Source organism: Sceloporus occidentalis, unplaced genomic scaffold (genome assembly GCF_023333645.1).
Source record: "Sceloporus occidentalis isolate IW3139 unplaced genomic scaffold, rSceOcc1.0.p SCAF_7, whole genome shotgun sequence".
NCBI lineage: Eukaryota > Metazoa > Chordata > Lepidosauria > Squamata > Phrynosomatidae > Sceloporus > Sceloporus occidentalis.
The window spans coordinates 2,246,707-2,262,139 of record NW_028316987.1 but is presented as its reverse complement, the minus strand read 5'-3'; the positions used below and the strand labels follow the sequence as shown (position 1 = coordinate 2,262,139).

Genomic DNA, 15,433 nt, shown 5'->3' with positions numbered 1-15,433 from the left:
TGGAATTACCAGACAGGTGGGGAGACAAATGGAGACCTTTGGCCCTCCAGATATGTAAGACTTCAGTTTCCAGAAGCCCTCAAACAGTAAGGCCAATGGTAAGGTGCTGTGAGATGGTCTTAGAGCCAGCGTGGTTTGTGTAATGTGTAGTGGTTTGAGTGTTCAACTAGGAACTTTATCACACAGGGCTCCCAGGGACTGCTCTCAGAATGGAACAGAAGGTGCCTGGAATGAGTAAAGGACGAGTGGGGGATGCATTTCCTCACTGGAATGGACTGGGAACGGAAGGGCAGGGAATAGAATGAGTGAGGGACTCTGTGTGCAGTAAAATGGTCCCCCACTCATTCCGTTCCCTTCCTGGCTCCTTTGGGACTGTCCTCATCACGTCCCAGGAGCCCTGTACAATAAAGTCCTAGGGCTCTGGAGACTAGAGTTCAAATTTTCATTTGGCCATCAAAACCCACTGGGTGACTTTGTGCATGTCACACTCTCTCAGCCTCAGACGAAAGCAATGACAAACCCCATCTGAACAAATCTGGCCAAGATAGTCTCATGATAGGGTCACCTTAGCATCACCGTAAATTGGAAATGACTTGAAGGCACACATCAACAAGAAAGTCATCTGAAGGAACAACCCTTTCTCGTCTGTGAAGCTGAGGAAAGCTGCTCCATTCACTATACCATTTTCTATCCCACATTAGCAAAATGTCTAGAAATGAGTCTTAAACCTATTGAAATAAATCTGGCAGGTGCAATATTTACTGCTGCATTTAAAATGGTTTTCTTCCCACTCTCCCAGCTAGATTTCTAGCTGCGTTCTTTAATGATAGTCATGCAAGAGACCACATGGTGCTGGAAAGCAAGCTATGCCATGCGTTAAACCAATAGAATTCAAATTTAACCCCAGAGATTATGGGGATGATGGGGGTGATGACAACGCCAGTATTAACAACAACCCATGTTCATAAATCACCTTAAACACTAAATTCTGTACAGTAATTACACTTTCTTTTTAAAAACACACACAAGCACACTGCCTTGTATGCTGAAAGTCTGAAAAAGCAGCTTTCTCTTAAAGAAGGAGGGTCCAAATCAAAGTGGAGGCGGTGGTGGAAGCAAAGCAACCCATCTGTGGTTCCACAGGAAATTACCTGCTGGGTTAACAAAAGCTCCAAGGAGCAGCACAATTGCTTTTAACAAACAGCAGGAGCTTAATCCTTGTGATTAGCACCAAAAAATTACATGCTAAAAATGTAGGGGAAATTAATAGCTAAGGAAAATTAAACAAGATTGACACCTGGAGTCCCCCCAAGCTTAGAAGAGAAAATGTAAGCGTTCTCTCCCCTCAACCCATTGATCCTAAACAACGTGTCCTCCTAAGAGCAGAAAAAAACAAGCCCAGTTCAAGCTCATAATCACTAATGACTTGGACAGGGAGAAACAAATGAACTCAGACCCAGGCTGAAATGAGAATGGAAAGGAAATTAAATTTAAGACCAAATCAACCAACCCATTTAGTATGCCGGTGGCATTATTCCCCAAATCCACTCTCAATCAGGCTCCTGGAGACAGGGCTGTGTGTTAGAGCAAAATTTATGGGAACAGCCACCCCACCAGGGCTAAGGACCTTCCTAGGAACAGAAAAGTTTCCTTTTTTATATATGTACTTCCTTTCTTGCCATGATTTGTCGATGTTATCTGAAAATTCTGGATCTCAGAAGCAAAATGAATGATGGAAAATGTTATAAACAAAAATGCCCATGTTACATCTGCAAGAACCATGCTTCTCCTTTCCAACAATCCAGATTGGCTTCACTTTGGTTTAGGTTCAAAGAGGGAAATTTTTATTCAGGAAGCTTCTGGTGTGTAAGAAAAGGCATTGCTGGCTTACTCCAGAATAAGCAGAGAACCTACCTTTCTCAGAAGACTGATCATCTATGGGCAGCATAAAAAGATAGAGGTAAGAAAGTTAAATAAAGGCCTAGAAAAACCTTCCAAGGGATCAGAGAACAGATTCTGGCTTTCCATGTGTAAAGAAGGCTTTTCCAACTTCTGTGGTTCACTACAAGGAGAGGTACAAGATGTTTTCTAACCTGCAGCTCCCCACTGCCTCCTGCCTTAGCACAAGAGCTTGGGGAAATTATCTTTTTGGACTTGGACTGCAACCTACAAAATTCCCAGCCCACAAAGCCAGTGTTTTAGTGTTTAAAAATGTTAATTTCCCAAACTCCGTTCCATGCTAAAGCACCTGGAAATGGATACATCTGTAGTATCCTGGAATGATCACAAACCTACCCTTGGCAATATGCTACATTTTAATACTTAGATTTATTTCCTACCTTCCGACCAAAATAAAGCTTATAGTGTCTACCTGCAGTTCCAAAAAAAAAAAAAAAAAACAATGGAAAATAAACAATGCTGTCTTTCCTAGGATATAAGATTTTGGGGGGTGGAATCTTTTTTAAAAAAAAATAAAAATAAAAACCCTGCTAGTTATTTGGAGATATTTTTTGATCAAAAACTTTTTAATTAACAAAAATAAACTATTTAATTAAAATTAATTAGTTAATTATAATTAAAAGATTAAGCAAAGATCATTTTAATTATTCCCACCCAGTGTGTTTGCTAGACTGAACTAAAGCCCTAGAATGTTACATTTATGGACCTCCAGGTAACTGACATCAGACTTCACCTTTGGTAATGCTAGCTAGACCTGAAAGGAGCTGAAATTCAACAACAGTTGTAGGATGACTCGGTCCCCATCTTTAAGTGACTGCCGTGTGCACAGGCTGCCACACATACAAATTTTATTTATATATAAATTTAGGAATTTATTATTTACATGCCATTTTCAGCACCTTCCTTCCCAAGTCAGAAGGGTTTCTGAGTAAATGACAAAACCACTACTGGTTATCATGCACTCCATAGAAAGGAACTGTACTGCTTTCCATTTGTACTCAACCCGGGACACAACATTTTTTTTACTACAGGCTTACTTGCTTTCTTCTTGCTTCCAACCAGTGTTATACAGAGTTTAGAAAAGTGATTGTTTTTTATTACAATGCCTAGAACGTTCCCTCCAAGATGGCCACTGGTTTGCTACTGTCTCCAAATGGCATGGTGCAGCATTACTGCTACCTCAAGATCACATTCTTCAAGAAACCATATCAAGAACCTTGCCACTGAAACTAACGGAGACCTCATCATGCAAAAGCAACAGAACAAACAAAAGAGAAAAGTTTATAGTGACTCACAGAGTGGTTTTGTGACACTTCGGGTGTTGTGCAGCATGCCAATTGTCCTTCTGTACATCAAACGCCTAGATACACAAACAAAGCATTATCTGTCAAAGAGAAGTAAGTGGAAATTGGGAGCCTTTAAACAAAAATAAAAAAAACACAGATTAAGACAGATGGACTCAGTTGTTCCCAATGAAATCATTGAGACTCTAAGGTCCAAATTATGTGTTTATTTAAATTTTATTCCACCTTTCTTTCAACAAGTGGCCTTTTTATTCACATCTAAAGCATGTTTGTTTTTAGAGTCAGCATTGTATAGTGGTTTGAGCATTGGACTAAGATACTGGTGGACTAGAGTTTGAATCCCCACTCAGCCATGGAAACCCACTGGGTGACCCAGGACAAGTAACACATTCTCAGTCCTAGAAAACCAAAATAAACTCCCCTCTGAACAAATTCTGCCAAGAAAACCTATGATATGTCCACCTTAGAGTCACCATAAGTCATAAATGACTTGAAGTCACACAACAAGAAAACGTGTTTTAGACTAACCACTTCTATTCTGAAAAAAAGAAAAGTAAAACACTGACAATGTATTAAATCATTTATTAGTTATAAACTAGACTATTTCAAACCAGTAAAAACAATTTAAAGTAGTGATAATCATTCCACATATGCAACCTGGATTAAACCAATTAGGCTTACAGGTTTTAATAAAAGCTCATGTTTTCCCTCCTTGTTTTTTTAAAGCTAGTAAAGATTTTTAATGGCTTTTTATTAAAGCCTTCGAGCCTAATTAATTTTATCCGGGTTGCATATGTAGAATAGTAAAAGCAGGCAGAGAAAGTTGTGAGCCAGTGTAGAGTAGTGGTTTCAGCTTTGGACTATGACTCTGGAGACCAAGGTTCAAGTACCTGCTCAGCCATGGAAACCCAATGGTTGACCTTGGGTGAGTCACATTCTCTCAGCCCCAGGAGGAGGCAAGGGCAAACCTCCGCTGAACAAATCTTGCCATGAAACCCCTATGATACAGTTACCTTAGGGTAGAATTCAAAGATATAGCTGTGTTAGTCTGTAGAATCAATATGTAGAGAGATCTTATAGCACCTTTGACACAAATTGAAAGAAAGAAACTGGCAGCATGAGCTTTCGTAGACTTAAATCTACTTCTTCAGATGTGATAGAGTTATAATAGAGTAGCTATTAGTTGAAAATTACTTGAAGGCACATGATGACAACAACAGAAAGTTTGATCTTACTGTTCTGGTTTATGTCCATCCACCCCACCACTGATGATTTCTCCTATGTCCCTTTGCAAGAAATGGTCACATAGGGAAAGTAACATTTCAGCCAGTCAATAGCCTTGACTCTTGCTCTAGCTTTGGCTCTTAGATTGATAGGCACTGAGATGATGTTATTTTATGTTCTCAAACTATCCAGAAGCTCACTGTAAAAGGAGATAACACTCAACTAGCATTTAACTGTATCTCTTCCTCTTTACAATTGTGCTTTACAATTTTACCCACAGTTAAGACAAGGGTGCAAGCATTTTCTTCTCTGGAAGAAAACTGTTCTCAGAGTCATTCAGCGAGAGCCTTCATTTTGCTTCCTCTCCTCACTTGGCTACATGAGAAATAGCAAAACAGAAAAGATGTTAAAAGCTGCCTGCAGCACTGCAACCCCCTTTGCTTCTGGGTCTCATCAGTTGTATTTATTACTTACTTAGTTGCTGCAGGCAGTGGGAAAGAGGAGCTGTCCAAATATGAATATTCAAAGGCAAATACCATGATTAAACGCGGAAGGCAGCCAGTTTGCTAGATGCAGAACATTTGTTTCTATTACCATTGATTTGTTCCCTTCTTAGCACTAAAAATCAATTTTTAAGAAGTAAAAAATTTACAGTCGCAAGTTACATCTTGCTTTCTGGAGGAGATGGATTGTGTTGTTTAAGCAGACTCTTTGCTGGTGCAGTTGTAGAGGTTTAAGAGGAAGAAAAACCTCAGTCCCAAAGATCAGCAAGTACGGCAAAATCTGCCAGAGGACCCCACTTTTCAAAGGGGGCTAAACACTTAAACCAAGAACAGGTAAGTCTGGAGGGAATGGGGACCAATTTTCACCCCAGAACTGCCAGTGGACCACCAAAACTGCTAATATTCCCAGGGGACTTCCCCCCCCCCTTCCAAATGACTCAAAACTGCAGCAAAATGCACTGGCTCTAATGTCCCAAACCTCACATCTCATACATACCTTAAACCTTTCAGAACCACTCATTGGCTGACAATAATCCAAAATTGAAATAGGAAGTAAGCAAAATCACTACCAATTTTGATTTTGGCTGGTTTGGTGGGTTCTAGCAGGTTTTTAGAGCATGCGGGGGCTTGGCTCGGTTGTCATTTTGCAGTGGTTTTGAACTATTCTGGAGAGGTTGGGTTAAAAACCACCTAGAATTTTTTTAAATCAGGGAGTCAAGGGCTTTGAGGGGCTTCAGGGGCCACATGTGGGACTCCGTGGGCCATATATGTCCCACACATCATACTTTGCCCACCCCTTAAACTGATTCACCTAGCAAAAGAAAGTAGGCACAAATGCAGAACTTGAAATGTAACATGACTGGAACGTTAAGTGAAAACACAAACATGGAACCACCAGCAGAGAAAGCAGCCTGAACCAATAGGTGATTTTGGAGCAGTTGCTCTATTTCTTAGCCTGGCCTCCCTCATAGGGTTGTTGTGAGGGGAAAATGGATAAGAGGTAAGCCTATGTTAGTTGAAGGAAATGTTGTGTAATAAGGCAACTTCTAAGTGAACAAACCAATTTATAGTACAAAAGCAGTCAACAGAATTAAAACAAACAAACAGCATGAAAGCAATGTACAGAGAATTAAATAGTCTGGTATCTTTTTTAAAAAGCAATATGCCTGTTGTCAAAGCAGATGCCTGGGAAACCACCATGGGAAATCTTCCACACCCGAGCAACCACTATCACTGCCCCATACCCACTTACCGAATGTTACCTAGCAAAGTGAAGCCAGAAAAGGAGCCTCTATTGAAGACTTTAAATTACAGGCAATCTAGTGCCTTTCACTCTTTTGGGATTCCAACTCCATTCAGTTTTAACACTATGGCTAATATTATGGAGGCTGCAGTTCAAAATATCTGAAGAGTTCCAGGGCGCTTACCTCTGCCTTAGACTACAGGTCTTAGACTCCATATTGTGGAGACTCAAGAGCCTTCAGGTATCTCATTTGCACACCATGAAAGGCTGGAAAATTGTGAAAGACAATTTGTGGCCCTCCATATGTTGTTAAACTGCTCCTCACATCATTCTTCACCAATGGTTGTGGTTGCTATGGCTGATGGGACTTGCAGTTCACCAAGACCTGAGGAACTGTCAGGGTTTTGAAGGGTTAAAACACAGCACACAGGGAAATGCTTGATGTGTGTGTGTTTGACCATGAGCATTTCAGCAGAAGGACAAGGTTGATCAGCACAGCTGATGCTCATTGGTTCAAGGACACTTCAGTGTCTAGGTGCATGTAGCCATGGATAATGAAACCATGGCCCTATACAGACAGCCAAAATAAAGCTGCTTCGAGTCACTTTGGAGGTATGGTGTTTCAATGATGCATGCGTCCTAAGAGTCTTGAAGCTGCACCAAAGCTGCACTCCAGTCCTTCAGACTGGACCGTGGCTTTGGTGCAGCTTATGGACTCTTAGGATGTATGTATCATTTAAACAGCATACCTCCAAAGTGACTTGAAGCAGCTTTATTTTGGCTGTCTGTAACAGGCCCATGTGTCTGGATTGCACTGGGACACATGACATGGTTACACACCTGAACTCACTGGGTTTGGGAGACCACATGGTCTGGAGTCTATATAAACCCAGAGGTTGCAAGGGATAGCTTGTGGGTTTGTAGTAGGAGTTGGTTTGGTATGGTTTGGAGTTTTGGAGATCTGTATTTGTATTATAGCACTGTGAATAAAGAGCACTTCAGGGACTTTGTTTCTCTGGTGGTTTATCAGAAGAAGTTTTGCATCGCTTTGCTGAGTGTCCCCTGAGGTTCCTGCATTGCTTCAGTTCCTGAAAGACATCCAGTTGCTGTTATCCCAATTGACTTTGGAGCCATGCTTCAGCTTCTAAAATTGCTAGCTCTGCTACAAAGGTCTGATTTAACCCCAGGACTCGTTTGAGTTGCTGACAGTGGTTGTTGGACCCCAGAAGTTGCGCTGACAGGAACCACATATTGTCTAGCTACAAAAGCCAAAACCAACCCTTCAAAAAATAGAAATGAACTTCAGCCAATAAAGTCTGTGACAAATAAGGACACAGTGGATACAGGAGTAGACTGCTCCTGAATAGTCTTGGAAAAATTTAACTGGTTTAGAAAACTGAAGCCAGACTGTTAACTGATCAGTTACAGATTAACACATGCTATTGCTATGTTTCCACGTACAATGTGAAGTGCTGGGCATGAGCTATAGACCTCTAATCATCTTAGGAACATAGCACCTAAAGGACTACTTTCTCCTTGCATCATTTTTTGGTTTCTACCCATGAGGGCCTTCTTTCAATTTTGCCACCAGGGAGGGAGGACAAAGCCAATCCTGATGTCAGAACTTCTAGGCTCTTGATAGACATCCAAAGATGCCACCCAAGGGGGAGAGATTAGACACTTGCTCATTTCTCAGTAATCGCAAGCCATAGTTGATCATTTCATCCCACTTTGCTGAGATATAGTTTGTCCTCAAATAAGGCTCACCAGCCATGATTTAATCTTAGTTTGGGAATTTGGTTTAAGGGCAAACTATGATTTACGAAAACCATTGTGTTGTTATGTGCCTTAAAATCATTTCCAACTTATTATTGTGACCCTAAGGTGAATTTATCATTGGGGGGGGGGGGCGCTAAGAATATGTGATTTGGCCAGGATCACTCAGTGGATTTCCATGGCAGAGCAGGGACTCAAACTCCTACCTCCTGAGCCATACTCCAGTGCTGAAGTCATTATACCATGCTGGCACAAACCGTGGTTTACCTCATTTCTATGGAACTGTAACACATGAGGAGCAGGAGCTTCTAATTTGTTCACCATTTCACATGTGGCAAATAGAGGAGAAAGTGTATGAGTAGTTTATTTTTACATGTGAACTGAACCATGGATTTGCTCATGCTGACAATTTCAAACCAAGGCCTAGAATTTGGAAGGGTTGCTTTTTAAAAATTAAAAAAAAAAAACAATTTCTCCCCAAGTCTAATTCTGGGAGCTATAATCCAAAAAAGGTAACATTTCTAAATTCTGTCCAGGACCAGCACCAGGGCAGGCATCTTACCAACTAACCTTTCTTGGAACTGCTTGGAAGGAATCAGACCTGCCCGGAGGTTGGTGTCACCCACGCGCTTGGCTTGCCACCATGTTGGGTCATCCTGGCTCACCACCTCCAAGATTTGCCTCTTCTGAAATGGCAGCCCAGCCTCTTGGCAAGGGATAGCTTTGTCCTCTTTGGGGTTGTAGGAAAAGAGGGCTCTCATGAACACCTGCAGAAGCAAAAGACGGGACAATTCTGGAATGTGTTCTGGGTTTCCTGCGATTCCATGCAAAGCCACAGAATTGTATGTAGAATACACTCTGAATTGAACACTGTTCTAACTCTTGAGAAAATGAATATAAATTGACAAATAAAATTAAAAAATTAAAAAATACAGTTCTCAAAGTAGCATGGCAAAGAAAGGAGCATATATAGGGCTGGGACACACCTCTTCCCTCTAAAATGTACCCACATTCATAGAAAGTGAGCTTATAGAGGCATTTCTATTATTTCTATTACTGTTTTCTATTTCTACTTATTTCATTTCTATTAGTATTTCTTCTTCCTATTCTTATTCTGCCATTTTATAATCAGTTCATTTATAAAAACATGACTGCTTGGAGGGGAAAAACACAGAGAAATATAAACACATACAACCTAAAATATGTCATTATATATTTTAAAATTCTTCCATAACCACTCTTCTTATTAACACAATCATTAATACATTAATTATAAATATTAATTATTTTATAACAGATTTATTTATTAAATATTTGTTTGACATATATTTATATTTATTTATATTTCAAACAAATATTATTTATTACAGCTATCCACCGCAATTAATTATTATTATTATTATTATTATTAACCTTTATTTATAAAGTGCTGTAAATTTACATTAATAAATTAATAAAGTCATTGTGCCTATTCATATCTTTGTAATAAACCCACTTCAATAAACATGTTGATATAACTGTTTACTCACTTTAAAATTATTCTGGGAGTAGAAACTGAAATCGTTTGAGAGGTTTTAGCACTAAAACCTTTAGTACATTAAAAGAACAGCTGGAAAGCAATGTGTTAAGACAACTGTGGCAGGCTAAAGGGCACATTACCCTTCCCCAGAGACCTAGAGGGGCTGCACCCAAAACAATGCTTGCAAAACAAATGTTGCTCCCAAATGTTTTCTAGGGGATGTGAAGGCATTTTCACATTATCATTCATTATTTGGAGATCTTTGGAAAGGTCTTAGGAAAGGCCAGAAGTCATTTCCTGTTCACTTCCAGTTTTAGAAAAGGCCTCTTTCCAGCCTAAAATAGAAGGGGAAATGGGGGGAAATGCCTCCATGCATCCTAGAGAGCATTTGAGGACACTGGGATGGAACTTTGACCGATGATGATGATGACGACGATGACGATTTGTATCCCGCTCTTTTCCCAGAACTGGGACTCAGAGCAGCTTCACAATATTAAAAAGTAATACAATTGAAACATAGATAAGTGATTCATTAAAAACAGAATTAAATTGTTACAATATTAAAATAGATTACTTATTAAAGGAATAAAAATACAGTTTAAAAGATACAAATTTTAAAACACTTAAAATGATACAACACTGTAGCTGGTCCTTTAAGAACATTCTGTTTTGAAAAACCTGCCTGCATAAGGCCAATAAACAGGGGGGCATTCAGGTCTCCCTGGGCAGAGTTCCAAAGTCTAGGGGCAGCCACCAAGATGACCCTCTCTCATGTCCCCACCAACTGTGCTTGTGATGGTGATAGGAGAGAGAGAAGGGCCTCTCCAGAGGATCTCAGGGCTCAGGCCGACTCATACAGGGAGATACAGTCTGCCAGATATCGTGGACCTTAGCTCTGAGTGTCCCTGGGAGCCACAAAGAGGGTCCTTAAGGCTTCATGTGGCCTCCTGATCACATTTTGTTCACTCTTGTGTTAGGGCAATGAGCTTTATCTGTTATTTGGAGAGTTAACAAGTATGTATATATATGTATATATATATATATATATATATATATATATATATATATATAAAACCACTTTTGGAGTCATTGGAGGATATAGTGTATCAAATCATGTTATTCCACATTACTCATTACTAGGGTCTTACAGTGGCATTACTGAGCTTGGTGTCACCCAGTATGGGTGACCCATGGTGTCATCACTCCTGAGCATGTCACCTGGTCTGGTCCGCACCCCCTGCACCCCCCTAGTGGTGCCACTGGGAACTTGGGGAATGTCCAGAAATGTTTTGTTTCTCTTTTTAAACTTTTAAAATGAATTCTGCCCTACAAAGCCAAAATAGAGAGGATTTTCCTTTTTAGCAAATTCTGGTTATACAGTAGACCCTTGGTATGCTAGAGTTTGGTTCCAGGACTCCCCATGGATCCCAAAATCCATGGATGTTGAAGTCCCATTAAATACAATGAATAATAAAATGGTGGCCCTTATATAAAATGGCAAAATAAAGGTTTGCTTTTGGGAATTTATATATCTTTTGAATATTTCCAAGTGAGTCCTGTTCAGGGCCAGACCAAAGCTTTTTTCTGCCTGAGGTAATGAAAGATTCTTAGCCCACGCAAACCAGTCATATAACTGTGGCTATTGCTTATTTGAAAATCCAAAATTGCCCTGACATTTACAATTTGCATGTGCATAGGCTCTTCCACCAAGTTTGCATACAGAGTGAGGCCACCAACCCCTTCCCCATTCTTCCTTGGAGATATGTTCCTAATGTTTGCGAGTTTTTTTAAAGGGCCCTGCTGGATCAGACCAAAGACCTAGTTAATCCTGTTTCTCTTGGCCAACTAAAAGACCCAATGAGAAACCCATAAATAGGACATACAGTAAATGCAACTGCACCTCCCATCTCATACTACCTAGCAACAAAAATACAGGCCTCTAGTACTAGCAGGAATATGTATTCATTATGGATATATATTCTGCAAGCCCTGTCCTCCATGAATTCAGTCCAATCCCTCTTTAAAGCCATTCAAGTTGCTATCCATCACAACACCTTGAACTAGGCGAATTATGCTCTGTGTACAGAAGTACTTCTGTCTCCCACCATTTAGTCTCACCACAGAGCTATATCAAGAGGACTCTCTTACCTTACTATCCTTCAGGCGATCCTCTTCTTTAATGGCTGGAATTATTTTCAGCGTTATTGATCCCTGGGACTGAGCCTAAGAGAAAAGAACTTTGTGTTTCACTCCCAAGGAAAAACCAGATTGCGTTGGCAAAACAGGTATAACTTGACCTCTTCATACTCCGAGTCCCACCTTTGCTTCTTCTAGTTCAGTATTGTTTATGGCAGCCTTTCTCAACTGCTTATTCCCCATTGTGTCAAGATTACAACTTCTGCCCAACAGTTGTAACTGGATACATTGAGGAAGATCTGTATGGCCAGCAGGACTTCTGCAGCATTTCAAAAATTAGACCTGTTAGTCTCTTGAAGCATAAAAAGGAGGGAGGGAGGGAGGGAGGAAGAAAGGAGATAAAAGAAATGTGGCAACATTTTTGAGACTAATTGGTTTTTATTTTCACATGAGCTTTTGTGGATATAAACCGACTTCTGATGTAGTACAGATTGCATTTCCCAACTTGGAGATGTTTGAACTTTGACCCAAAACCTTTCGAATGCAAGACATGTGCTCTTTCACTGAGGTATCACTTTCCTAAATATTCTACAACACTCCTGTATTTCTAACTACATGTCAAAGTAATTCCTCTCTGCAGAAATCTCTTAGTGTGAGTCAAGAGATTTCTGCAATTGTTCATTGGTCTGAAGCAGATAAGCAGAGCCATCACTTTTAAAGGAGGAGAAAGGCTATACACACACATACGCGCACACACAAACTGTATATATTCATTATGTAGAGAGATCTTGTAGCACCTTTGAGACTAACAAAAAAAAAGAAGTTGACAGCATGAGCTTTAATAGAATTAAGTCTACTTCCTCAGACTTAAGTCTACGAAAGCTCATGCTGCCAACTTCTTTGTTTAGTTAGTCTTAAAGTTACTACAAGATCTCTCTACATACTGATTCTACATAGAATAATAGAGTTGGAAAAGACCCCAAGGGCCATCCAGTCCAACCTTCTGCCATGCAGAAACTCTCAATCAAAGCATCCCCGACAGATGGCCATCCAGCCTCTGTTTAAAGACTTCCAAGGAGGGACACCCCACTACACTCCAAGGGAGTAGGTTCCACTGTTGAACAGCCCTTACTGTCACAAAGTTCCTCCTAATGTTGAGGTGGAGGTTGCATCCTGGAGCTTGCATCCATTGTTCCTGGTCTTAGTTTCTGAAGCAGCAGAAAACAAGCTAGCTCTTTCCTCAATGTGACATCCCTTCAAATATTTAAACAGGGCTATCATACCACCTCTTAACCTTCTCTTCTCCAGGCTAAACATCCCCAGCTACTTAAGTCGTTCCTCATAGGACATGGTTTCCAGACCCTTCAACATTTTTGTCTCCCTCCTTTGGACACGCTCCAGTTTCTCGATGTCCTTTTTGAATTGTGGTGCCAGAACTGGGCACAATATTCCAGGTGGGGTCTGACCAAAGCAAAATAGAGTGGCACTATTACTTCCCTTGATCTAGACACTATACTTCTGTTGATACAGCCTAAAATCGCATTGACCTTTTTAGCTGCCGCATCACACTGTTGACTCATCTCCAACTTGTGGTCTACTTGGAGTCCTAGATCCCTTTCATATGTAGTCTCATTCAGCCAGGTGTCACCCATCCTATATCTGTGCATTTCATTTTTCCACCCTAAGTACAGTACCTACATTTCTCTGTATTGAATTTCATTTTGTTAGCTTTGGCCCAGTTTTCTACTCTGTTCAGGTCATTTTGAATCTTGATCCTGTCCTCTGGGGTATTAGCTACTCCTCCTAATTTGGTGTCATCTGCAAATTTGATAAGCATGCCCCCAATTCTGTCGCCCAAGTCATTGATAAAGATGTTGAATAGCACTGGGCCCAGGCCAGAGCCCCGTGGGACCCCACTGGTCACTTTTCTCCAGTGACAGACTAACATGGTTATATCTTTGAATTCTACCTGTATATAGTCATATGTAAGTATAGAAATGTTGGTTTACAAAATTGACCCAAAAACCTCAATCAATTTATCCACAGTCAATATAAAGTACAACAATATCCAAAATCTACAAAACAGTGATACTTCTATTCAACCAACCAAAAAGTACAAAATACATGATGCAAGCTTCCAAAGCTCCACTGGCTTCTTCATCAGGCAAAGGCTAGTTCTGTCACAAAGCAGTGAGACAGTTGCCTCATGTGGTAAGTGCTGAATGATAATGAAGAGGTGGCAGCAATAGCATCACCCTGGTTATTCCCCTCTGCTGGAGGACCAGGCAACCTGTTTGAGTGCTTCTCCACCTTTAACCCTCCAGGTGTTTTGAACTTTAACTCCCCAAAGCCTGAGCCTGAAAATCCAGTGGTAAGAAATGTTGGGAGATGAACTCAAAATCAGCTGGCAGAACAAGGATTAGGAACTATTGTAACAGGCAACCTAGCCTACTTCTGTCAGGTGAGGCAGAGGATGCTCCCTCACCATCAATGCTGAATTAATGGTTGGCTTCTGTAGGTGGAATGGAAGGATGCCATCTTGCCTATCACCTCAGGCAGCAAAATGTCAGTTGGTCCCAAACGAGTAATTCATTTGGAACTTCTTCTATCACTCCACAGGTGAAAAACATGGGAGCTTTATTCTCATAGATCTCCTAGCCACTAGGTAATGACATCAAATTTGATTTCAATTGATTCTTTCCCTAGCATGCTTTCAAAGCTGATGTCCATCTTTCCCAGCAGAATGAGGGTGATTATATTTGGTCTCTGTCTCTTTTTTCAATTTTTGTTGAGTTTCTTAGCTGCCTATGGTGACATTCAAAGGCCAGCCTGTTTGTATCTAGCAATTTATTTTTGCCATTTATATGCTGCAGGGTTTCCCTGTTGGTGAGAGTTCATAGCTTAGAACTTAATCCTTAATGGAAGAGCACTCGTGTTCCACAAAAAAAAAAAGCTGCCAGGTTCAATCCCTGCACCTCCAGTTAAAGTACGGTAGTTAAAGCTCCTGTCAGTGTAACAGACCACAGTGAACTAGGTGCAACCATGATGTGACAATACTGAGAATAGCATTGTTGCAGCAATTAAACAACTTCCTTCTTGTTGCATGGCTTCAAGTCATTTCTGGTGTATGGCAACCCTAAGGTGAACCTATCACAGGGTTTTCTTAGCAAGATTTATTCAGAGGAGGTTTGCCATTGCCTCCCTTTAAGGCTGAGGCTGACTAGCCCACGGTCATGCAGTGGGGGCTTGAACTGTAGCTTCCCAGATTCCTAGTCCTACACTCAAACCACTACACCATGCTGGCTCCCTTTACAACTCTCTAATTCTGTATTTAAGTTTGGAAATGTTAGGGTTTTGGGACTAAAGCTCCCAGAATCCCCAAATGCTGAACAATTCTGCAATTGCAGTCCAAAACAGTAATTTTTCCAAGCACTGTTCAGCACAAACTGAGAATCTATATCTGCAGGACAAAACAAAACAATAAAAGGACTATGAAAAACTCAGCTTCATTCTTTCATTTGCTTATGACTGCAATCCTATACACACTTACCTGATGCACTAAACTAAATGGGACTCGATCTCTGAGTAAATATGCATTAATATCCGATCAAACATGCATTGTATTGCTCTGCACGGTATACCGAACATTCTCTTTGTGACTCTAAAAAAACATGCCAATGCAATTGCAGGGAAGGATATGGAGGAAGGTGGGGAGATTATTTCAATGATCAAAGCTAATGCATTATCTCTGCTCACAACTAGCAAATGC

General features: G+C 40.5%; 1 protein-coding gene across 3 annotated transcripts in view; it reads right to left on the bottom strand.

The window, feature by feature from the left end:
• Positions 1-15,433, bottom strand: part of MPP3 (MAGUK p55 scaffold protein 3) — a 79,992-nt gene that overhangs the window by 19,396 nt on the left and 45,163 nt on the right. For all 3 annotated transcript variants that reach the window (XM_089531649.1, XM_089531651.1, XM_089531650.1), the window contains exons 9-12: positions 11,677-11,751; positions 8,580-8,776; positions 3,255-3,319; positions 1,915-1,935 (exon numbers count right to left, since the gene is read on the bottom strand). In XM_089531649.1, coding sequence (XP_089387775.1) covers positions 1,915-1,935; positions 3,255-3,319; positions 8,580-8,776; positions 11,677-11,751 — 358 coding nt within the window. The remainder of the gene's footprint in view (positions 1-1,914; positions 1,936-3,254; positions 3,320-8,579; positions 8,777-11,676; positions 11,752-15,433) is intronic.